This window comes from Prionailurus viverrinus, unplaced genomic scaffold (assembly GCF_022837055.1).
Source record: "Prionailurus viverrinus isolate Anna unplaced genomic scaffold, UM_Priviv_1.0 scaffold_39, whole genome shotgun sequence".
Lineage (NCBI taxonomy): Eukaryota > Metazoa > Chordata > Mammalia > Carnivora > Felidae > Prionailurus > Prionailurus viverrinus.
In genome coordinates this window covers 5,026,357-5,050,045 of record NW_025927607.1, presented here as the reverse complement: position 1 = coordinate 5,050,045, position 23,689 = coordinate 5,026,357, and the positions used below count along the sequence as shown (strand labels likewise).

At 63.6% G+C, this 23,689-nt stretch overlaps 2 protein-coding genes across 3 annotated transcripts; one reads left to right on the top strand and one right to left on the bottom strand.

The window, feature by feature from the left end:
- The first annotated feature begins 238 nt into the window (after window positions 1-238).
- On the top strand, window positions 239-13,124 carry PDCD1 (programmed cell death 1). Of its 2 annotated transcripts, XM_047846600.1 has the most exons (5): window positions 239-388; window positions 7,460-7,819; window positions 10,152-10,313; window positions 11,887-11,921; window positions 12,169-13,124. In XM_047846600.1, the coding sequence occupies exons 1-5, from the start codon at window positions 313-315 to the stop codon at window positions 12,370-12,372; spliced, it is 837 nt and encodes a 278-aa protein (XP_047702556.1). In that variant the 5' UTR covers window positions 239-312; the 3' UTR covers window positions 12,373-13,124. The 2 variants fall into 2 exon arrangements, with proteins under 2 accessions (XP_047702556.1, XP_047702558.1); XM_047846602.1 differs by lacking the exon at window positions 10,152-10,313.
- A 5,930-nt stretch (window positions 13,125-19,054) lies between these two features.
- On the bottom strand, window positions 19,055-21,590 carry NEU4 (neuraminidase 4). Its single transcript, XM_047846614.1, is given in 4 exon segments — window positions 19,055-19,413; window positions 19,416-20,039; window positions 21,044-21,299; window positions 21,390-21,590. Coding segments are annotated over 4 exon segments (1,440 nt in total).
- Between the last annotated feature and the right edge of the window lie 2,099 nt (window positions 21,591-23,689).

Sequence of the window (23,689 nt, the reverse complement as noted above, 5' to 3'; positions counted from 1 at the left end):
CGGCCTCTCTCCCTCCCTCCACTTCTGGGTCTCTGTGGCTCCTGCGTCTCTACCCTCTCACTTCTATCTTCTATCTCTCCCCCCATCTCCCTCTCCCACCCCCGACCCCCATCTCTGTCTCTCTGTCTCCCTCTGTACCCTTCTCTCTCTCAGGCTCCCCTCCAATCTCCACCCACGTGGAGGAGGAGGAAGAGGGGGCAGGGCTGGGGCTGGGGCGGGTCTCGTCCTAACACGGGACAGTTTCCTTTCCGCTGACACTCTACCAGAGCCGTGGAGGAAGAGATTACGGAGGCAGCGGCTGCCGCTCCAGGCATGGGGACCCCACGGGCGCCCTGGCCTCTTGTCTGGGCCGTGCTGCAGCTGGGCTGGTGGCCAGGATGGCTCTTAGGTATGTGGTCAGGGGGAAGACTTCCTGCCCATGCCCCCTGGCAGGTGAGGAGGGGGCTGGGGAGGGTGGGGGGCCAGGGCCCAGAGGCCCAGCTCTGCCCCTGGCAGGGCGCTGTGTGGCTTTGGGCAGGGGAAGGGGCCTCTCTGGGCTCCAGTTTCCTGCCTGCCCACCTCACCTGGTGTCCAGTCCAATCCTCGCCCATACGCAGGCAGGAGCCTCCCAGCTCCTCCTCAGAGTCCCGTGGGACAGGCCGGACGCTCTCTGAAGGATGATGGGTCCTCAGCCCAGATGCTAACGTTCTCTTGGGGATGGGACCAGCCTCCCAGGGGGAGGACTGTCTCTGCAAGGCTCCAGGCTGGACAGCCCAGAGACACTTCTCTAATTATATCCGAGGTGCGGCCATTCAGGTGAAGACTTCTCGCCTCTCCAGCCCACCTGCCATGGCCTGGGGCCTCTAGACAAGACTCTTGGGTGTGCAGGGGTGGGCACGGCTTGGGGGGGGGCATCTGCGGCAGGATCTGGCAAGGAGGCCCTGGCCCCTGGCCCCCTTTAGGGGCGTGTCTGTCGGGCAGGCCCTGGGGGCCCCCGGTCAGAGTCTGCTGGTCGGGGAGAGGGGCCCGGCTGCCCTTGTCCTCCAGGGAAGGTGGATCCCTGGGAGGGGCCCAGAGTCCCTTCTCTGGACCTCGCTGGGCTCAGAGGTGTGACGGCCCCTGAGCTCCCTCCCTCCCGACCCTGGGGCTGCCCGGTCCGGAGTGTTGATGCCCCTCCAAGGGGCCTCCAGGCAGCAACCACCCTGCATTTCCTCCTCAGGCTGGCCTGGCCCTCAGGTTCAAGGGAGGGAACTCAGAACAGAGGCCGGTTGTCCAAGGGCCTGTGGCCAAAAGGTGCCCCATGGGGGTCCTTGCGTGGGAGCCCGGGGAACAGGGGCCGAGGGGCGGATGTCATCCCAGCATAGTCAGGCCATGACTCAGCCCTGGTGGCCGGCTACCCACCAGGACCCCTTCCCAAAGCAGGGGAAGATAAGAACGCGGCTGGGCGTGCCTCCATTTCCCCACCTCAGCACTGAGCGCTCACGCTGCCGACATCACAGGCCGGGGGTCCTCCGGCTCTTCCATCGGCCTCCGGCACTGCTGGCTGTGGGGCATCTGGTTCCATGTCATCTCTTTCCCTTCCTGATTTACTCTCTGTATTTATTATTTTGGTCGTTCCCATGGGTGTCCCCCACAGCTCCTCGTGTACACGTTTTTTGTTTTGCATTTCATGAAATATCCCAAACCCAAGAGTTGGCCGAGCCCTATGCTAGCGGACAACAGTGGTAAGGGTATGTACAGGCTTTGAAACAGGCAGGCTTGAGTTCAGCATCGCTGACGAGGCACCTGCCGCTGGGGACAGGGATGCCTGCCTTATGCTGAGAATGGAGTCAGATCGTTAATGAAAACTGTCCGGCACAACCCGTGATGATGTCCTTTGAAGCCAGATTTCGCTTATGTATCTTTTCTGCTTTATAATTCTGAGAAATGCCTGAAACCTACAGCAAAGTCACAAAAGCAGGCAGCGGACCCCCTCCCCAGAGTGGCCAGCTCGCAACCCTGGCACATTTGCTTCTGTGTTGATTTGCCGGGTGAGCCACAGTGAAATACCGACCCCTGGGGGCTGCGGGTCCGAGAGCAGGTGTGGGCCGGGCTGGCCCCCTCCGAAGCGGAGGGGGCATCCGTTCCAGGCTCCCCCGGCTTCTGCCGTTTGCTGGCAGTCCTTGGGGTTTCTTAGCTTGGGGGTCCATCACCCCATCCCCGCTCCAGCTTCACACGGAGCTCTCGTATGTTTGCGTCCAAATTTCCCCCTTCTTACAAGGACACCAGTCACGTCGGATGAGGGACCCACAGGCTCCAGCTTATCTTAATGAATTACATGTACAATGACCCTATTTCCAAATAAGGTCACGTTCTGCAGTGCGGAGGACGAGGACTTCAACACACGCACCGGGGGTCACAGCTCAGCCCACGGCGCTTTCTGAGATGTCAGACTTCTCTGCGAACACTCCAGAGGCTTCCTCCCGGGACGGTAGCCTCGACCCACGGCCCGGATGCTCCTGCACCCCAAGGCCCCCCAGGCTGGGTTACCCGGCCCTGAAGGGAGCCCAGCCGAGGACCCCCTGCTTCACTCAGATGTCTCTGTCTTGGGCTCCTTCCAACTGGGGGCCCCAGCTCTCTCTGCCACCGCCAGCCCTGCCCTTCTCTGTGTGTGCGTGTGGTGTTTGTTTTTTTTAAATCAAATCTCAATGTTATTTTGGATATGGAAAGCCTTAGGATCGGGAATACAGAATTAGGAATATTTTTACTGAGGTACGATTGACCACAACGTACTAATTTCAGGAGCACAATGAAATGATTCGCGGTGTGTATATACTGTAAAACAATGACCCCGGTAAGGCCACCAACATCTGTCCCCACACACAGTCACAAAACGCGCCTCCTGTCGTGAGAACTTTCAGTCCACGCCGTACCGCTTCCAAATGCGCAACACGGCACTGACTGTCGTCCCCGTCGCCGTGCTGCGCATCCCCGCGCCGTGACTCTCGCATTTCGCAACTGCAAGTTTATGCGCCTTGACACCCCCCCAACTCGCCAGCCCTCCCTCCCCATCTCGGTAGCCACCGATCTGTCCCCTACGTCCGTGAGCTCGGGTCGAGTTTTAGTTTGCTTTTCGTTTTTAGATTCCACGTGGAAATGAGATCCTACGGGGTTTGTCTTTCTCCGACTGACTTACTTCACTTAGCGCAGTGCTCTCCGGCTCCGTCCATGTGGTCACAAATAGCGGGGTTTCGTTCTTTTTTTTTTTTTTTAAACGCTGAGGAACATTCCGTCGTGTACACAGCACACCTGCCTTATCCATCGTCCGTCGGCTGCTTCCATACTTTGGCTGTTGGTACAATGCTGCTGTAAACATAGAGCTGCGCATATCTTTTCAAATTAGTCTTTCTGTTCTCTGCGGATAAGAGGAATTGCCGGGTCGTAGGGTAGTTCTGTTGTTGGTTTCTTGAGGAGCCTCCACACTGTTGTCCAGAGCGGCTGCACCAGTTTGCAATCCCACCAGCAGTGCACGAGGTTGCCCTTTCTCCACGTCCTCGCCAGCACCTGTTTCTTGGGTCGTTAACGTCAGCCACTCTGACCAGTGTGGGGGGAGGCGTCTCACCATGGTTTGGATTTGTATCTCCCCGACGATGAGAGATGTGGACTATCTTTCCATGTGTCTGTGGCCCTCTGTGTGTCTTCTTTGGAAAAGTGTCTGTTCAGGTCCTCTGCCCATTTTTAATTGGATTGTTTGGGCGTTTTGCTAGCGATTTACATGAGTTTTTACGTCTTTTGGATATTATCAGATGTGTGACTTGCAAACACTTTCTCCCATCCCGTAGGTGGCCTTTCCACTGTGTTGATGGTTTTCTTTGCTGTGCAAACGCTTTTTACTTGGACGAGGCCCCATGTGTTTGTTCTCACTTTTGCTGACGACAGAAAGGGTCCAAGCCAGGGGCGCAGGCACGCACCCCCGGGTGTGTCTGACACCTGTTTGTGGGTGATCACAGGCGTGCTGGGGCCCTTCGGGGACCCCAGGGCAAGGAGGCCAAGGCACCCTGTTTCCGTCCTGATGAGTAAGAGACCCGTGGGGGTGGCTGGAGCCCCGACAGCCCATTGCGTGACCCTTCTGACTCCACAGACAGGGTTTGCCTAAATCCAGCGCCAGCTGGGGGTGAAACGTGTGGCCCGTGGGCCGCACCGCTCTCTGTGGGAGCCTGACACACAGCCTGTCCCGCGACGCTGGGCCCCAGCGTGAGGTCTTGGGCTCCCCACCCTGCCAGGAGGGCACAGTGTTCTCTCCTGAGCCCATTCCCCAAACATCTCATTATCGAATATAAATAGACAACATTTCAGTGTTTAAGCCCAAACAATATAAGACTCACAGATGTTGATACCGTAGGGACAAAGTGGACTCCCATCCTCTGTCCTCAGAAGTGAGTTCCACTATCGACCCTTCTCTGGGAAGGGGTTTGGGTTGACTCCCAGGCCCCATCTGGCCGTCGCTCCTGCTCCCGGAGAGCAGAGAGCCGAGGGCCCACCTAGCCCCTCTATCTCCCCAATGAGGTCTCAGCCCCGTGCTCCCTCTGGCCCACTCCCCCCTGGTGCTCCCAGGCTCCTATTCCAGGGAGCCCATCTTTCTCCATCTGGACAGGCCCCTGAGCACCCGGCTGGGATCCCCCCTACGGCCCTGCACCCCGGCCAAACAACCAGCGCCCTCGACGGTCACGCACCCTGTGACTTGAGGGAGGTGGGTGCTCCCTGGTCAGAGCTGTTCTGGAGCTTGCAATGGGCCTGCCCCCTCCCGCTTTCCCCACAGGAACACTACCCCTCGACCTGTCTCGGGCCAGGCGTAAGCTGCCGCTGTATCCGGCCCCTGCCCCTGAGCGTGCTGTGAGGACACGGGCGGGTGGGAAGGGAACGGGCCCGGCCGTGGGAGTGTGTCCCGGGAAGGAGCCTGAGGAGAAGCGGCGAGGCCGTATGGCGCCCAGAGGAAGTGGGACCTGGGCAGGACCGGGAGGTTGCCGTGTAGACGCCTAGGCAGAGAGGCTGGGCCAGGGTGGACGGGGCTCCGGACAGCCCAGAGTCCCCTCCTCACCAAGTTCAGACTCCCTGGGAGGCCCACAAGGAGCCGACGAACAGAAGTGACCCAAATGGTTGCAAATTCATGTCAGACGCGGGGCAGTGAGGGTCTGAACCAGAGTCCTCGAGGGGCCCTTGTGGGGGGTGGGGGGCTTGCGTGAGTGGGCAGCCCACGCACCACGTGGACCAGAGGGAGCCCGGAGGCACGGGGCTGGGTGGGCCCCACGGATCACACGGCCTCAGACTTCGCCCTGCTGGCACTGTTCCTCCCTCGACGAGTTCCGTGAGTGGACGCGCGCTTCTCGGACAGATGCGTAAAGACGGCTGTCGGTGCCGCCAGGGTCAGCGGTCCTGCTGTCCCGCGCTGGTCGTGTGCGCCTGGGACGCACAGTTACAATAGGAGACGGGCGCCCCTGGTGCTGTGTCACCCCCGGGAAAGCCGGGCTGGGGTCCGTGAGCAGATGGCCAGTTCCACAAGGCAGTGGGCCTCCCGCCTGCACCAGCCACCCCCCCAGTCCCGGCCTGGCCCCCTCCAGGCCTTCTGGCCTCCTCCTGGCCAGTGGGATGGGCCCTCTGCGGGGCCACAGAGATGCACGGACAGCCACCCCCCCCCACAGGGCCCAGGGGACCCCAGGCTGGGCGGCCTCCTGGCCCTGACACCCAGGGGGTGCCCACCCTCATGGCCACGTGACAGCCCTGTCCCTCCATCAGTGGCCAAGGGAGACACCAGGGAGGCCAGAAGTAGAAGGTCCAGACTGGTTGGGCCAGCCTCTCTAAGCCTCGGGGCTCCCAGTGTAAAGGGGGATGGGGGGGCGCCCCGCGTGCTCCCCCCGAGCAGGGCCAGCGACGCACAAGGATGCTGCGGGCGTGTCAGGGCCCACCCTGCTCTCACCACCTCTGTGATCTCGCCCCACGTGAGGTGCCCAGTGGGGACGTACAGGAAGAGCTCTTGTTACCCGTGCCCCGACGGGGCTCTCTGGGCCCTGGCACCAGCCCCTTCTTCCCCGGGGCCACGGTCACTCGGCCAGCAGGACACGGTGACCGGCCTCAGGCACCCTGTCCCCAGAGGCAGAGGGACTCCAGCTGAAGGGCTGTGGCCCCGTGTGTGAGGAACCTCGCCCGGCACACGCTGTTGCTGGGGTGGAGGCCTCGCCAGGCAAGAAAAGCTCAGAGGGGCAGCCAGACGGCCTCACCTCGGGACTGACGTCCCCAGTCCCCGAGCATTTGGGGAGCCGAGGGGTGGGGGACGTGCTGGGAGGGCCAGGAAACGACCCCACCGGGCCACGTCTCGGGTCTGGATGCTCCGAGGGGAGCAGAGCGGCAGGGGCCTGGAGGGGCCGGGGGCTGCAGGGGCAGGGGGCCGGGGCAGGGGGCGGCAGGGCCGGAGCTGGGTCCCGGCTTAGCAGCCCGTGGCCAGCCGCCTCCTCCCTCCGAGCCTTGGTTTCCCCGTGTGTAACTCGGGTCGTGGCGCAACCTCCCCGTGTGAGCCGACCACAAGGAAAGGGGGGCCCAGCACGTGTGGGTTTGGCCGTGACTCTGTCTCTGGAACCCTGGGAGCCTGTGACCCGTCCCCGTGTCACCTTGACCCCGTATGGGTGCTGCTGGCCCGGTGCCTGGGCCTCGATGGAGGGGCCTCTCCCCTGCCGCGGTGAGCACGCGAGGGCGTGTACACTCACTCGGGCGCTTGTGGACGTGTGGGAGCACGAGTGCATGTGTGCGCGCGGGCCTGAGCGTGCCCAGCGTGGCGGCGTCCCTGGGCCAGAACCCTGGCCGTCGGGTGTTCTTGCGAGGCCTCGTTTTGTGGAGAGCGGACCGGGGCCCAGGACCGTCAGGGGCCTCCATTTCTGTCCATATCAGGGGGCAACGTCCCGGCTGGCCTCCGAGCTCCCGTCCCCAGGGTCGTGGCGGAAGACACGGAGGGACCCGCGCTGACCCCACCCAGCTCTGAGCTTGTCCTGAGACGGGCCAAAGGCTGGACCCTGAGCCTCCTGGGGGCTGGGCTTTCCGTGGGAGGCCCCCACCGGCCCCTCCCAGCCTCTCGGACACCCACCCCTCCACCCTCAGTATACACGGGACCCGGCCAGGCCCCCGATGCGCCAGCGGCCCAGGACGGTGGAGCCAGGAACGTGGGGGGTCAGGCCCTCGGACACTAGCAACCGGAGTCAGCAAGGGAGGGGTGACGGCCTAACCACCACGGTCCAGGGAGAAACGGGGGGACCTGGGGCCTCGGGTCTCGGTGGGCTCAAAGGACAAAAGTCCCACCACAGAGCTGCCCGGGGAGAGCGCCTCGGCCTCTAGAGCGGGCCGGGAGGAGCCGCCAGGGGCTCCGCAGCGTGCGAAGCTGGGGAGAGCAGGAGGGTCTGGGCGGGCGGCCCACGTGCCTCCTTCCTCACCAGCCGGTCCTCTCCCCACGCCTCAGACTCCCCCTACAGGCCCTGGAGCCCCCTCACCTTCTCCCCGGCCCAGCTCACGGTGCTCGAGGGGGAGAACGCCACCTTCGTCTGCCACCTGCCCGACGTACCCGAGAGCTTCGTGCTCAACTGGTACCGCGTGAGTCCCCGCAACCAGACGGACAAGCTGGCCGCCTTCCAGGAGAACCACACCGAGCCCGGCAAGGACAGGCGCTTCCGCGTCACGCGGCTGCCCAGCGGGCAGGACTTCCACACGACCATCCTCGCCGCCCAGCTCAACGACAGCGGCATCTACCTCTGCGGGGCCATCTACCTGCCCCCCAACACGCAGATCTATGAGAGCCCACGAGCGGAGCTCACTGTGAAAGGTGCACGGCCGGGCGGCCGGGGCAGGGGGCGCGGCAGGGACCGCCCAGGCTGCACTTCCGACCCACGGGGTGACTGAAGCACCCCCACACCCGCTGCCCCTTAAGGGAAGGCGGGCCCTCAGCGGGGGCAGCAGGTGGCACTTGTCAGGGTAGGGAAAGCTTGGAAGCTCAATGGAGGTGCCGCCTGGGAGAGGCTGGTCGGTGCAGAGCTACAAGCCAGGCCCCTCAGGACTCGGAGAGGGCAGGGGAGGATGCTGGGTCCCCTCCCTGGGTCCCCCCTCCCTGGGTCCCCCCTCCCTGGGTCCCCTCCCTGGGTACCCCCTTCCTGAGTCCCCTCCCTGGGTCTCCCCTGTTGTCCCCCCAATGTCTCCTCCCTGGGTCCCCCCATGTCCCCTCCTGGGTCCCCCCCAGTGTCCCCCCATGTCTCCTCCCTGGGTCCCCCCATGTGACCTCCCTGGATCCACCCTCCCTGGGTCCCCCCTTCCTGAGTCCCCTCCCTGGGTCCCTCCCAGTGTCCCCCCCATGTCTCCTCCCTGGGTCCCCCCGTGTACCCTCTCTGGGTCCCCCCTCCCTGGGTCCCCCCTCCCTGGGTCCCCTCCCTGGGTACTTCCCCCGTGTACCCTCTCTGGGTCCCCTCCCTGGGTCCCCTCTCCCTGGGTCCCCCCTCCCTGGGTCCCCCCTCCCTGGGTCCCCTCTCCCTGGGTCCCCCCTCTCTGGGTCCCCCCTCCCTGGGTCCTACCTCCCTGGGTCCCCTCCCTGGGTCCCCCCAGTGTCCCCCGCCATGTCTCCTCCCTGGGTCCCCCCATGTACCCTCTCTGGGTCCCCTCCCTGGGTCCTCCCACCCTGGGTCCCCTCCCTGGGTCCCCCTTCCTGAGTCCCCTCCCTGGGTCCCCCCGTGTCCCCCCATGTCCCCTCCCTGGGTCCCCCCTCCCTGGGTCCCCTCCCTGGATATGCCCCCCGTGTACCCTCTCTGGGTCCCCCCTCTTTGGGTCCCCTCCCTGGGTCCCTTCCCTGGGTACCTCCCCCATGTACCCTCTCTTGGTCCCCTCCCTGGGTCCCCCCTTCCTGAGTCCCCTCCCTGGGTCCCCCCGTGTAACCTCTCTGGGTCCCCCCTCCCTGGGTCCCCCCTCCCTGGGTCCCCTCCCTGAGTACCTCCCCCGTGTACCCTCTCTGGGTCCCCTCCCTGGGTCCCCCCATGTCCCCCCCATGTCCCCTCCCTGGGTCCCCCCTTCCTGAGTCCCCTTCCTGGGTCCCCCCCATGTCCCCCCCCATGTCCCCTCCCTGGGTCCCCCCCTCCCTGGGTACCCTCCCTGGGTACCCTCCCCGTGTACCCTCTGGGTCCCCCCTCTCTGGGTCCCCTCCCTGGGTCCCCTCCCTGGGTCCCCCCTCCCTGGGTCCCCCATTCCTGAGTCTCCTCCTTGGGTCCCTCCCAGTGTCCCCCCCATGTCTCCTCCTTGGGTCCCCCTGTGTACCCTCTCTCGGTCCCCTCCCTGGGTCCCCCCTTCCTGAGTCCCCTCCCTGGGTCTCCCCCATGTCCCCTCCCTGGGTCCCCCCTCCCTGGGTCCCCCCTCCCTGGGTCCTCCCTCTCTGGGTCCCCTCCCTGGGTCCCCCCTGGTGTCCCCCCCATGTCTCCTCCCTGGGTCCCCCCATGCACCCTCTCTGGGTCCCCCCTCCCTGGGTCCCCTTCTTGGGTCCTCCCTCCCTGGGTCCCCTCCCTGGGTATGCCCCCCGTGTACCCTCTCTGGGTCCCCCCCTCTTTGGGTCCCCTCCCTGGGTCCCTTCCCTGGGTACCTCCCCCGTGTACCCTCTCTTGGTCCCCTCCCTGGGTCCCCCCTCCCTGGGTCCCCTCCCTGGGTACCTCCCCCGTGTACCCTCTCTCGGTCCCCTCCCTGGGTCCCCCCTTCCTGAGTCCCCTCCCTGGGTCCCCCCCATGTCCCCTCCCTGGGTCCCCCCTCCCTGGGTCCCCCCTCCCTGGGTCCTCCCTCCCTGGGTCCCCTCCCTGGGTCCCCCCTGGTGTCCCCCCCCATGTCTCCTCCCTGGGTCCCCCCATGCACCCTCTCTGGGTCCCCCCTCCCTGGGTCCCCTCCCTGGGTCCTCCCTCCCTGGGTCCCTTCCCTGGGTCCCCCCCGGTGTCCCCCGCCATGTCTCCTCCCTGGGTCCCCCTGTGTACCCTCTCTGGGTCCCCTCCCTGGGTCCCCCCTTCCTGAGTCCCCTCCCTGGGTCCCCCCCTGTGTCTCCCCATGTCCCCTCCCTGGGTCCCCCCTCCCTGGGTCCCCCCCCATGTCCCCTCTCTGGCTCCCCTTAGTGAGTCTCTGTCCTCCTGCCCCTCCAGAGAGAGTCCTGGAGCCCCCCACGGAGAGTCCCAGCCCCCCACCCAGACTCACGGGCCAGGGCCAGGGGCTGGTCGTGGGAGTCACAAGCGTGCTGGTGGGTGTCCTGCTGTTGCTGCTGCTGACCTGGGTGCTGGCTGCGGCCTTCCCCAGGGCCACTCGAGGTAACATCGTGCCAAACCCTACTGCCGTTCCCCGCAGACAGAGCCCAAGGCACAACCCACAGCCTCACCCGCCAGGGATCCCAACCCTCCCCCTCCCCCCCCACCTCCCCCCAGCACCCTCGCAGCGAGGACCCCTCAAGGAGGGGCTGGGCCTGGAGCAGGCCTCCCAGGTTCCGGGGCCCCCTGTCCCTAACACCTTGTTTTAAGATGGGGGGACAGGCAGCTGCCAAAGTGAGGAGAAGCCCCCCAACAGGCTGAGCCACCTACTCTGACTGCACCAAGGCCACCCCAAACCTCAGGCCACACCTCAGTCCACAGGGCACAGTGAAAGTCACTCTAACAGCCGCTGGGCTCTGCTGCTGACAACAACCACCAGGGTGGTATGAGGCCCCCACCTCGCCCCCAGGTGCCCCTGCCCTGGCCTCCCGGCGTCACGAGGACGACTGGTCACTCTGATGATGGGCGCATGTCCCTGGGACTGGAGGGAGGTGCCGAAGTCGATTCTCCTGGAGCCACTGAGAGGGGACCCAGCCAGGGGTCAGCTCTTCCCCAGGCTCCAGGTCATGGTCTCCTGGGACAGGCACCCGGGGGGACATGTGGCCAGAGAATAGGAGGTTCCACAGGGTCCTGGACAAGACTTCCAAGATCTCCCCGCTGAGCGGGTCAGGGAGGGCAGCTGAGGTCAGGGAAGGCGGCTGGGGTTAGGGAGGACAGTGGGGTCAGGGAGGACGGCTGGGGTCAAGAAGGAGGATGGCTGGGGTCAGGGAGGGCAGCTGGGGTCATGGAAGGTGGCTGGGGTCAGGGAGGGTAGCTGGGGTCAGGGAGGGCAGCTGGGGTCGGGGAGGACGGCTGGGGTCAGGGTGGGCAGATGGGGTCAGGGAGGGCAGCTGGGGTCAGGGAGGGAGACTAGGGTCAGGAGGGAGGGCAGCTGGGGTCAGGGAGGGCAGATGGCGTCAGGAGGGAGGGCGGCTGGGGTCAGGGAGGGCAGCCAGTCTCCCCGGGGCAGCAGTACTCAACCTCAGCCAGTCTCCAGTGGGAGTTCATTTCTCCAATGATTTTCCTCCTGATACTTTCGAGAATGTGCTATGTGCTCTGTGTGCTGGCCACTGGTGGACACGTGGCAGTTCTGTGTGGCATCAGTTGGAGAGAGACTTGCTACACTGATTCACTGTGACCACCCGCCACCCCCCCCCCGCCCCCCTGCCACCGTGAGCTGCACCAGCCCGGGGATGGTGGGTGGGTCTGGTGGGCTCCTCTCTCGGCCAGGGTTTGCAGCCCGAGACAGTAGGCGCCCACGGCAGGACCCAAGCCGGGGGTCCTAGGTGGTCGCCAACCCGGACAACCCGCGGTCCAAGTCGGACTTTTGGTTGACAAGCAGGGACTCAGGGTCACCACGTGGGGGGCAGGGTCAGCCAGACCGCTGGGTGGGGGGGGGGGAGTGGAGAGGACACTCGGCCACCTCGGGTGGAAGGCGTGGTGCCCTCCCAAGCCCCCGGGGGCAGGGACCCCTGCCACAACCCCCACCCTGAGGACCGCCGGGTCTCCTGGGCTCACTCCGGACGCTTCTTCACAGGTGCCTGTGCCTGCGGGAGCGAGGACGAGCCTCTGGTGAGTTCCCTTCCCTTGGCGCCCTGGCGCCAGAGCCCGCACCGTGCTGGGGGAGGGCCGGGGCCGCTGCAGGGCTCAGCGGGGCTGGGAACCCGCCAGGGAGTCTGAGCGCGGGGACACCGGGCCCCAGGAAGGGTCACGGAGCGCGGGCCCTGCCCGGCTTCGCTCCGGCTTGGCGTCTGCACGTGCGCCGGCGCGCGTCCGCGTGTCTGCCGCGGGACCACCGACGCCAGCCCTCTCCCTACAGAAGGAGGGCCCCTCTGCGGCACCCGTGTTCACCGTGGACTACGGAGAGCTGGACTTTCAGTGGCGAGAGAAGACGCCCGAGCCCCCCGCCCCCTGCGCCCCCGAACAGACCGAGTATGCCACGATCGTCTTCCCCAGCAGGCCGGGCTCCCCGGGGCCCCTGCCTCTGAGGCCCGAGGACGGACCCTGCCCTTGGCCCCTCTGACCGGCTTCCTCGGCTGGCCTGCGTCCTTCGGAGCCTCCGCCAGGAGCCCGGGCGGACCCTTCCCCGGAGGAGCGTGCCGTGGGGAGGCTGTGGGGACTGCCAGCTTGGCTCTCCTCTCGCCGCTCACGTGACCCGGGGGTAGGAGGTGTCCCCGTCCCGTGTGGCCGTGTGGCGGTGGGGAGGGGACTCGGGGCCCGAACCGGCCCACCGCTCCCCAGATCTGCTGCTCTGCACCTCCACACACGCCTCCCTGCGGGGGATGGTCTGGCGCTGCGGCTCTCCCTGACCCACCAATGCCTCCCAGGGGACCTCCAGGACATGGGCGCACAGGGCCCCCGGTTGGGGACTGTGCCGGTGAAGTGCCCCCACGGCCAAGAGATGCAGCACACGGGTGGAGGGGCACACGCATGGGGCCCGGGACCTCGTGCCCCTCCGGGCCTGGAAAAGAGCTCTTGGTGTGGGGGAGGGCAGGCCGTCCGTGGGCCACCCTCATGCACAGCCCAGCCCACCAAACAGCCTGGGGGCAGGGGGGCTACAAGGGGAACGGGCCCCAGCTGGGGAGTCGCCCTCCCTTCGGTGCCCATGCATGGTGCTATTTATGGGGGCCTCCGCCCGGCACCCCCCGGGCCCACTGTCACGGCGGGGGGGGCAGTGGTACCCAGGCATCAGGGGCTGTCTTAGGTTCCACACACACCTCAGAGCCCCCCACCCTGTTCTATTATATTATAATTAAATACTGACGAAAACTCTAAGAAAAGCCTAGGTTCTCTCCTGGCCTTGTTGGGGCGGCAGTGGGCGGGGCGGGGGGGGGGGGTTCTGCCTCAAATAGAGAACGCAGCCAGCCCTCCTCGGGCCTGGCCCTCACCCGCCTGGCTGGCGCCTTCTCTGTCCCAGGAACACACGGAGCCCCGAGGCCCCTCATCTCCGTCCCCCCCATCATGCACCACGGCCCCCTCAAGAAGTCTCCCCAGACCACCTCAGCCCAGAGGCTGCGTCGGTATCTGTCCTGCTCCAGCCCTCCCCACAGGCCCCCTGCACCTGACCATCCCTCCCAGGCAGTGTCAGTGCCCTGGGCTGGGGTCAGGCCAGGCTGTGAGCGAGTGGGTGCAGCCCCACTGGAGACACACGGCCCTTCTCAGATGCAGAGGGGAGGTCTGTTCCGTCCTCCGGGAAGAAGACACAGCACCACCATCAGGGGCCTTCAGTTCTTGTCCCTGACTGCAGTGACGAACACCCCCCAATCCTGTCCTTCCCCGTGAGCCTCGTCCAGACCCTCAGGGGCCAGGAACACAGCTGCCCCCCACCCAGCCCTCAGGGCTCACACCCTGTGCCCGCCACGCTGGGGTCCTGTCCTGGGCGGGCAGGAGCTAGAATCACCAAGTCCGGGACAAGGCGAGGACATCAGGCAAGGTCACACATGAGGGAACACACTGCCGGGAAAGGCTGCGGAGGGCACAGGCTTGCATGCCTGGAAAACCCAGTAGCTTCTGCGGAAACACGAATAGGGCAATAAGAAAATGGAGTCAGGTGGCACACACAAAATTAACCCCCAGAAATAAATGGCTTTCATACATTCAAACAGCTGCCCCCTGGAAGACAGAGTGATAGAGAATCTAAAGTTATGCCCGAGGCGTAAATTTAACAAGAAATGCTCCGACCCACAGGAGGACAGCTTGGCCGCAGGTGTGGGCCCTCCAGGCGGGGACACGCGGTGCCACCGAGACACCACCCCCCCCCCCCAGGTTGACTGGTAGGTGTGACCGTCCCAGTGAAAACCCACTGCGACTGAAAAGCTCGTATGGAGAAGCAAACAAGAAGAAGAAACCTAGGAAACCAAGAGAAGGAGAGCAGCTGTATCAGACCTCCGGCTCGAAACGGTGGTGCTCACACACGAGAGGCGGGACCCTGGGAAAGGACATTCTGCAACAGAGGGCGTGAGCAGCTATTCGAAAAGCAATCAGGTGGACTCCGTTCGTGTGCCAGGGACTTGCACAAATCCCAAATACAAGGGTAAGACGGAAACCCGAGCAGACGCAGAGGAAGACGGGTGAGGTCCTTCACGCTGGAGCAGGAAAGCCTCCCCACACTGGCTCGAAACCACAGCACCATTAGAGAGATTGACACATTCAGCTCTACAAATTGGGGGAAACACTTTAATGTGGCAAAAGGAAAGTCAGAAGCAAAACCAGGGGAAAGTATTTGCAATATTATTACACAAAAGGTTGAGACTCCAGTTATGTAAAGACCTAAAATACGGAAAGAGCAAGGCCGATGGAAGGTACGATGGAAAAGTGAGCAGAAGATATGACGAGGCGGCACCACCAACTCACACGCCCACGCGCACACATACGTGCACACGCATGCACGCGGACACGCACGTAACCCGCACACGCGCGCGTGTGTTCCATCTACGTATACTCAGATCCCTTAAGCAACCAAAGGAAGTTCAATTTTACTCATAATAAGAAAAACGCAGATTACGACTTACAAATCACCCGCGGGCAAAACTATGACCGCGTGACAACACGGTGCTGGCGAGGACGTGGAGAGACAGCCCTAGAGCGGCTGGGGGCGACAAGGCCGGACTGGAGGACTAGGCACCAGCCAGTGGTTAGAGAAAATGTGCCCTTTGACCCCTACGCCCCGCCTGTAGAACTCCTCCCGGGGGTGAGCCAGCCGCCAGGACCACGCGTGCCCCAAGCAGGCAGCAGGAGTGGGGGGGAACCCCAGGGGCAATTCACTGCCCCCCAAAACAAGGAACTGAGCTGGGGGCTCTACTCAAAGACAAGGGAGCACTTTGAGCACGAAAATACCAATTAACATTAACATATTTTGAGTACGTTTTGAAAGAGATAAGTTCGTATTCTAAAAAAGAAGAAGGAGGGGGGAGAAAAAAGAAGACAGAGGAGCACGCAGCAGAGAGGGAAGGAAGCGGTGGCCTCACAAGCCACCGGCCGGGCCACCCACTGGCGGCAGCGCCACGGCTCAGACAAGAAGTGAGAGAGCGCGGGCACAGTCAGCACTTTGATGCTCGCCTTCCCGGAACACGGCCCCTGCAGCCCGCCTCCACTCATTTTTTCCGTGCCCTGCTCTGCCCCAGTCCCGTGTGTCAACGGCCCTGGCTGGGGCAACTTGCCCATCCCCACCCACGCCCCACCCCCACCCCCAGCGGTTCCCCCTCTTGCCAGCCTTGCTCATCTCCTGGAGGCCGGCCTCAGGAGGACCGGTGGGGGCCTGGGCTCTTCAGATGAGGCCTGAGACCCTGGCACAGGGCACCCAGGGCGGAAGGCATGTGGCCACCCCGACAGCCCGAGGCCACCAGAGCCCCACACTTGTAGCCCCTGTGGCCGGGAGGATGACCTCTCCCACTACCTGTGCTCACCCTTCCTGGTCTGCAGAGCTGGGGGCAAGGGCTGGCCTCCTCCCGATAGGAATGCAAGGTCGTGTGGGACAGGAGGACAGGAGTCTGTGCCACACCCAGAAACCCAAGGTGGGGGCCCTGACAAACGTCTCCTGGCGGGAGAAGAGCACAGACCCCAAAGGCAACCTGCCCAGGGGATCGGGAAGGAGGGGCTGGCGACCCTCACTCCAGGGTCCCAGTCCCAGTGCGTGGTAACCAATCCCGCGTGGACAGGGGCGTCTTTGCACCTGGTGCAGCTCCTGAGATTCTGGAGAATTCGGGATGGGGTGGGGAGGTGTCTTCCTGAGGGCAATCAAGGTGGCGTGGTCAGCATGATGACTCCAATCGCTGGAACCCCTCAACTGCTGCTCAACCACAGCCCCCTGGGGGCCCTGGACCCTCTGGCTCCGGTCCGGTCGCCCCACCCAATGATGGGGGCCCATGTCTGAGGCTCCTGAGCTGACTGGCTCACAGTGAGGCTGATGACATTGTCACGAGTCCACTGGCCACTTGGATGCTCTCAAGATTATACAACCATTGTCAGGCACTTTCTTCTTTCTCTTTTCTTACTGTCAGAGTGTTTATGGCTATACTTTTTTAAAATTAGTAGACATATTTTGTTTTAATGTTTATTTATTCTTGGGAGAGACGGAGACAGCGACAGAGCACATGCGGGGGAGGGGCAGAGAGCGAGGGAGACACAGACTCCGAAGCAGCTCCAGGCTCCGAGCTGTCAGCACAGAGCCCGACGCAGGGTTCGAACTCACAAACTGTGAGCTCACGACCTGAGCCAAAGTCGGATGCTCAACCGACTGAGCCACCCAAGCGCCCAAATTAGTAGATATATTTTAAAGCGGTTTTAGGTTTACAGAACTGAGCAGTTAAGTCTCAGTACGCCACCCCCATGCCCCCCGCACACACAGTGTCCCCGAGGTTAGCATCCCCCACTGGTGGGGCACATCTGTCCTAACTGATGAACCAGCAGTGATCTGGTACCTCACATCAGGGCTCACTCGTGGTGATGTGCACTCTGTGGGTTTGGACAGATGTACAGTGACATGTACCTACCATTATAGTATGGCACTCGCTGCCCTCACTGCCCCAAGAACCTTCCGTGCCCCACACACACCCCTCTCCTCCCACAGCCACCCATCTTTTCACTGTCTTCCAAGGTCCGCCTTCTCCAGGATGTCATATGGAATCGCACAGTACGTAACCCTGTCACACTGGCTTCTTTCACTTAGTGACGCATCTTCGCGGTTCCTCCATGTATTTTCACAGCTCGATAGCGCGTTGCTTTTTGGCGCTGAGTGATCTCCCGCTGTCTGGATAGACCAGTTTGTCCGTTCACCTCCTCAAGGACATTGATTTCTTCCAAGGTTTGGCAATTCTGAATAAAGCCGCTATAAACACCATGTGCAGATTTTTGTGTAGACATGGGTTTTCAACTCATTTGGATAAATACCAAGGAACACAATTGCTGGATCCTACGGCAAGAGTTTGTTCAGTTTTGTAAGAGACGGTGACGCTGTCTTCCCACGTGGCCGCCCCGCCCGCGGCAGGAGAACGCTCCTGATGCTCCACCCCTCGCCAGCAGGCGGCGCTGTCAGCCTACCGGACCCGCCGCGCTGATCGGCTAATCGCGTCCTGCTCTTTGTTTTGCTTGGGTCTTCCCCATGGGGGCAATATGCTCACTTGCCATATGCTCACTTGCCAAAGCATGCAAACAAGTCTTAAAACGCCCAATGAGAAGGCAAACAGCACAGTTAAAAAAGGGGCGAAGGCTCTAAACAGACACCTCACCAAAGACGAGCTGCGGCCACTTTGGAAAACAGGCTGGGCAATTTCTTGCAAAGCGAAACTATCGATAAACCAGCAGGTGTCCTGAAATGTTTGGCGGAATTCACGGGGAAAGCCATGTACTCCTGCAGTTTTCCTAGAATGCACATATTTTTTTTTATTTTTTATTATTTTTTTAATGTTTTATTTATTTTTGAGAGAGAGACAGAGTGCGAGCAGGGGAGGGGCAGAGAGAGAGAGGGAGACACCGAATCTGAGGCAGGCTCCAGGCTCTGGGCTGTCAGCACAGAAACCGTCGCGGGGCTCGAACCCACTAACCGCGAGATCATCACCTGAGCCGAAGTCAGACAATCAACCTACTGAGCCACCCAGGTGCCCCAGTGTGTGGAGATTTTAAATTCCAGATTAACTTCTTTAATAGGATTTTTCAGGCTATTTCGTCTTTAGTAAGTTGTATTTTTCCAGGAATTGTCCATTCATGTAAATGGTTCCTAGCATCTTCTTGAAACCTGTGAACATCTGTAGGGCCCTCCTCGTGTGTCCCATCTCGTTCCTGATATTGGATTTGTGGGTTTTGTGTCTTTTAGGACCAGCCCCTCGAGGGGGTTATCAGTTTTACTAGCTTTCTAAAAACCCAGCTCTGGCCCTGGCCATTCCCTCTGGTGTCTGAAGTCTCCTGTCCCTCTGGTTCTGCTGCTTCCTGGGACTTCCCTTACTGCCACTTTCTCAGGTGCTGGCATCAGGCGCCTCCCCCCCCCCGCCCCCACGGGACCCACCTGGCTCAGCTCAACTCACAGATCGCCTGCAGCACTCACACAATTAACTTCAACGTCTTTTTCCATTTTCACTGTAGCATCTTTGAACCAGGGGTAATTCAGAATTGTGTTTCTCAATTTCCAGACACAAGATTGGAAAAAAAAAGTTTTTTTTTTTGAGAGACACAGAGAAGCGAGGAAGGGGTAGAGGGAGAGGGAGGGACAGAATTCCAAGCGCAGCGCGGAGCCCAACGCAGGGCTCGGTCCCAGGAACCCCGAGATCACGACCTGAGCCGGAATCAAGAGTCGGATGCTGAACTGACTGAGCCGCCCAGGTGCCCCCACAAGGAAGATTTTAAGTTTCCTTTTGTTTTCATTTCCAGCTCAATTTCACTGTACTTTTCAATCCTTTGAAGTCTTCTAGAGACTTGACTTCATAATCCAATATAATGTCAGTTTTCACACCTACGTGTACTCCAACAGACTGTAGATTCTGTTCTGTGCAGTGCTGTGCGTGTGTCCACTGAGTGAAGCTTCTTGGGCAAGTTGGCCAAAGCTTCTGTGTGCAGCCTGATTTTGTCTGCTCACTCTGTCAGTCATTGAGACTTGTATCTACAATTTTCTACTGTAACTGTGGATCTATGTCTCCTAGAAGTCTGCCCACTTTTGTTTCTTATTTCAAAGCATACTATGAGGTATGTACAAATGGGTCGGACCAGAGAGCCCGTCAGGAAGGCCGGCAGCGCTCCAGACGCTTGTCCCCGAGGCCGGGTGGCTTGGGGCCCGGCGGCAGGTTCTGCAGGACCTCACCAAGGGAGAACATGCAGAAGGAGATCTCCTCGTAGGAGACCCTGGCCCCACTCTCAAACAGACAAGCAAAGGTCAGGGCTCCCTTGACAGTTGGCCCGACGGATGCCAGATCAGAGTAGCCGCTGGGCCCCTCATAGATCACCCAGGGCTCCGTCCAGCTGTGGGGATCCAGGGGGGACCGGCTCAGATAGATTCCCATATGGAGCCGAGCCCTGCGCCCCACCGGGTGGGAATACAGCAGCCAGGTGGGGCTCTGAGACAGGGTAGCAGGGGGCCGGGGACCTTCGAGGTCCAGGCCGCCATGATCCCACTGAGCCCAGGCCCCAGGCCAGGCTCTTCGGGGCTGTCCCTCCATCCCTCCATCCCACTGGGCCCCTGGGCCCCTTGGGTGTCTCCAGTACCCTCCTCTGAGGGTTCCTGGACTCCAAGACAGAGGTGTGGAGAATAGGAGTGGCTCCCGGCACCCACTGGCCATCTACCATTCCTCAGCCTGCTAAAGAGGGGGGCAGGGAAGCCAAGGACGCTGCCCTGGCAGCCCCGGGCGGTCTCGGCCAGGGCGGGCACCAGCTCCCCGGGCAGGAAGGAGGTGCCCTCGTCCGCACTGAGCGCCTGCACGCGGCTCCCCAGGGGGCTCCGGGCGTTGCAGTACAGGATGTGGCCGGCCTGCCCGCTGTCCACCGCGGCCAGCTGGCACTCGCCCGAGCGAAGGTTGGGCACCAGGCCTCCGTGGCGCCAGGTGCGACCGTGGTCGTCACTGTAGAAGGTGAAGGCATGCGGGCTGGTCCTGCAGATCTTGCCAAAGCACTCCCGCCGGTCTACGTGGTACGTGTAGGCAGGCACCAGCAGGCGGCCTGAGCGCAGCTGGATGCCGTGGCCCGGGCCCACGGCAAATGTGGCCCAGTCTGCAGAAGAGGGACTGCTGATCATCCGAGCTGGGAGGCAGCCTTGGCCGAAGCCAGACGCCACCGCCCTGGGGGTCAGGGACGATCTGGAGCCAGTGCCTCAGATGTGGGGACAGCTCATGAGGAAATGGGGGACTGCACCCCCACCCACACTCCTGCCGCCCACTCCAAATCCCCCAGGGCTGGACAAGCCTCTCTTCGCCACTAGCGGGAGCAGGGAGCCCAGGCAGGTGGCTCTGCCAGGCTCTCCGGGCGGCAGCAGGTAGCTAGTCCCTGGGCCTGGGGGGGGCAGCCACTGCAGTGCTCAACGTGAGCCCTGCCCAGACAGAGGGGCAGCCAAGGGCAGAAGGGGTACAAGGACCTTCAGGGTGGGGTCAGGCCCTGGGCCTGGGTCGCATGGGGTAGGGTCCACAGGAACAGAGAGCTCTTCGGAGCAGCTCCATGTGTCCTGGCCAGGTCCCAAAGCCACATCCCCTCAGCTCAGCTCCCACCTACAAGGATCAGCGTGGCCCCTGGGCCAGTGTCGCCACACCAAGGTTGGGGTCGCCTCGGGGGGCAGTGGGTGGTATGGCCCTCGGGGAGGGGGCAGCAGGAGTGGAGGAAAAGCTTTAGGGTCAGGCCACCTGCCTGGCCCTGGGCTGGACAACACCGCCCCCCCCCCCCGCCCCCCCCCCCCCGGGGTCCGGGTGCTAAGAAGGAGGGGTCTCAGCGCTCAGAGCGAGAGGGGCTTGGTTAGATGAGCCTGTTCCTGTCGCCAGGAGGTGGGGGTGACCAACACCCATTCACGGGACTGAGGGGTTCGGAGGGGCGAGGGGGGGGGTCAGTCCCAAGAAACGGTGTGGGGGAGTAGGCAGCCACGTGACCTGCAGAGGGACCCTTCCCCCGCCCCCGCAGTGCAGAGCCCCCCTCCCGTCTCCTGGTGAGACCCCGCCGCTCTGCAGGCCCCCTCCCCGCGCAGACCCAGCCGAGCGGACCCCACCCCGAGCGAACCCCTCCCCGCCTACCCTGCTCGGCGCCGCCCACCGCCTCCTCCGTGAGGTCCCGGGCGGCGCCCCAGCTGCGCCCCGCGTCCCGGCTGGTCACGCAGCAGAGGCGCGCGGCGTTCCTGCCCGCGGCGATCTGCGCGGCCTCGGGGGTGCGGCCCCGCACAGCGATGAAGAAGAGGAAGACGGTGGCTGTGCGCGCGTCGTGCACGGGGCAGGGGTTCATGGACCGGTGCTCCTCCAGGGCGGCCGTCCCCAGCACGCGCGCGGCGCCCCACTGCCGGAGGGGGGGGGGGCGGCCTCAGTTTACCCGCGCGCGGCGGCGGCCCGCCCCGGCCCTGCCCGCGGGGCGCGCCCGGCCACTCACCCGCACGGAGCCCCCCGCCAGCGTGCCCCGTCTCTGCACCAGCCGGTGCGCGTGCGCGTCGTCGGGGCTGAGCCGCTGCTCCGCGAAGGCCAGCAGGGTGGGCGCGGGGGGCACGGGCAGCAGCGCGGGCACGCGGTACGTCAGGCCGCTCCTCTCGCGCTGGAAGAGCACTGTCCGCTCGGGGACGCGCGGGGCCCCCATGCTCTGCGGGGACACCCCCGCCCCCCCCCCCCCCGGGCCCCCGGGGTCAGCGGGCGGGGCTGGCGCGCTCTCCTCCTGTGCGCCTGGATGGGGGAGGGGGCTCTGCGGGTGCGGACGCCCCCACCCACCCGCGCGCCTCCCTGTGCCCCTCCTCCTCGGAGACCGCCCTGTCCCGGGCTCCTCACCCCACGTCCACGGCCGTCCCTGCCCACCCCTCCTTCCTTGCCACTGCACCCCCAAACGTCTGCAGTCGGCCCTTCCTCCTCTCAACCGGGTCCCCCCGAGCGGGAGCTGCCTGCTCGGTGTCGGAAGCGGGGGCCCCGGCCGGAGTGCCCCTACTGCCCGCCCCGTGCCCAGGCAGGAGGCTGGCCAAGTGGACAATCCGGGCCCAACGTGTGGGACACGCAGGGGTTCGGTTTCCCCCAGTAGAGACCCCACGAGCACGGGAGCCACACAAGCACAGAGAGACACAGGTACAGACGCGCTAGACCCCAAAAATGAGACAGGGAGAGCCGGGCAGGCGGCACAGGTGCGGACACCGGTGCGCACACTCACCACGCAGGAAGGAGCCTCGGAGACAGAAGGAGCTTGCGTCCCACACCCACGGCCGCAGGCTTCTCGGGGAAGGTGCCCCAGCTGCTGCCACCACCCTGCTCAGACCTGGGGGTCAGGGGGCTCTTGGGAGTGGCCAGGAGACAGGGGGGGGGGCCTGCTGAAACCAAGAAGGGGTGAGGGGCGCCAGTGGGGCTCCTGCAGAGAAGGGGCCTGAATTCCAAGTCCCTAGCAGGCCACCTATGGGTGCCGGGGACCAGTCCCTCGGGCTCCTGAGCAAAGCTGGGGTCATGAGGAGGTCCAGCAGAGACACCCCCCACAAGATGCCCCAAATGGCTCCCACGTGTGCCTCAAGGGAGGAAGGTACACACCCCAGTGTCCAGGCCCCCCACAGCTGGACCTCACAGTGATGAGAGGAAGGTACCCACTCCCAGTGTCTGACCCCCCCCAGCTGGACCCCACAAGCTGAAGCCAGGTTGGGGAGGGGGTGGTGTGCTTGGGGGCTTCCCAGAGTGGAAGGCTAAGGGGGGGGGGGAAGGGACGGAGGGGAGGCAGCATTCCAGGCACCAGGGGGGCCCCGGCAGGAGGGGGGGAGATTCAGCAAGGAGAGAGGAGACCCTCCCCACTGCAGTCCAGGCCTCTCTTCCACAACCCCGGCCCCACCTGCCCCTGCCCCTGGGCCCCATGCCCCTCACAGCCCCAACCCCCAAAACCTTGGCTGGACACCCGGCCCCCCTGGCCCACAAGCAGGTGACAGAGAGTGGCCTAGGGCAGACTTTCTGGAGGCAGCCCCCCTCCTAGGAGTGTGCTCCCAAGGGAGGCTCACATTTGGGGTGCACGTGGAGGCCTCTTTCTCTGACTTGCACAAGGCAAACGAGGGCTGGCCCAGCCCCCCCTCCCCCACCCCCCCCTCCACCGCAGGGACGGGAGTGAGTGAGCAGAGAGGCCCAGGGGGCCGCAGGCAATAGGGGCAGGGGTGCCACACGCCGAACTTGGAGCAGCCAGAGGCCCACCGCCAGGCACCGGGAGGTAACTGGCACCTGAGGGCACTGAGGGGAGGGCGAGGCAGGGAGGCGGGAGAGAGCGAAACACCCCACGTCACGCTCAGAGTACCCCTCTCGGCAGATCAAGCCCCCCACACACAGGCACGGCCAGTGCGTGTCTGAGGAGACAGGATGCAGAGGGGTGACCGGTCACGGGAACGAGCACCCGCCGCAGGAGCGGCCTCGCCGGGACACATGGGAGGCCTTGCCACTGGCTCGGCCTCCTCTCCTGAGGTCCCCCAAACAGATAGACATGTCCGCCTCAGTCCACCTCAGCCCAGGGCCACCTGCTCCCGAAAGGCTCTCGTGGGCGGCACGCAGGCCCACCCCACTGCCCGCCCCCCCCCCACCACAGCCTCTGGGGCTCTGAGAGCAGCTTCCTGTGTGCTGGAAGCCCCTGGCCTGCCCCCAGTTTGCATCCAAGGGGCAGTTGTCCCCAAGCAGGAAGCAGGTGCACATGCCACGTGTCCCCAAAGGCTGAATGGACACAAGGGGACATTCTCT

What these genes read in the sequence shown, in the direction of transcription:
- PDCD1 (XM_047846600.1), top strand. Translation starts at nt 313, where the DNA reads ATGGGGACCCCACGGGCGCCCTGGCCTCTTGTCTGGGCCGTGCTGCAG. An exon ending in CTTCCCCAGGGCCACTCGAG is followed by an intron (nt 10,314 to 11,886) that starts GTAACATCGTGC and finishes GCTTCTTCACAG; the next exon opens with GTGCCTGTGCCTGCGGGAGC. An exon ending in GGAGCGAGGACGAGCCTCTG is followed by an intron (nt 11,922 to 12,168) that starts GTGAGTTCCCTT and finishes CTCTCCCTACAG; the next exon opens with AAGGAGGGCCCCTCTGCGGC.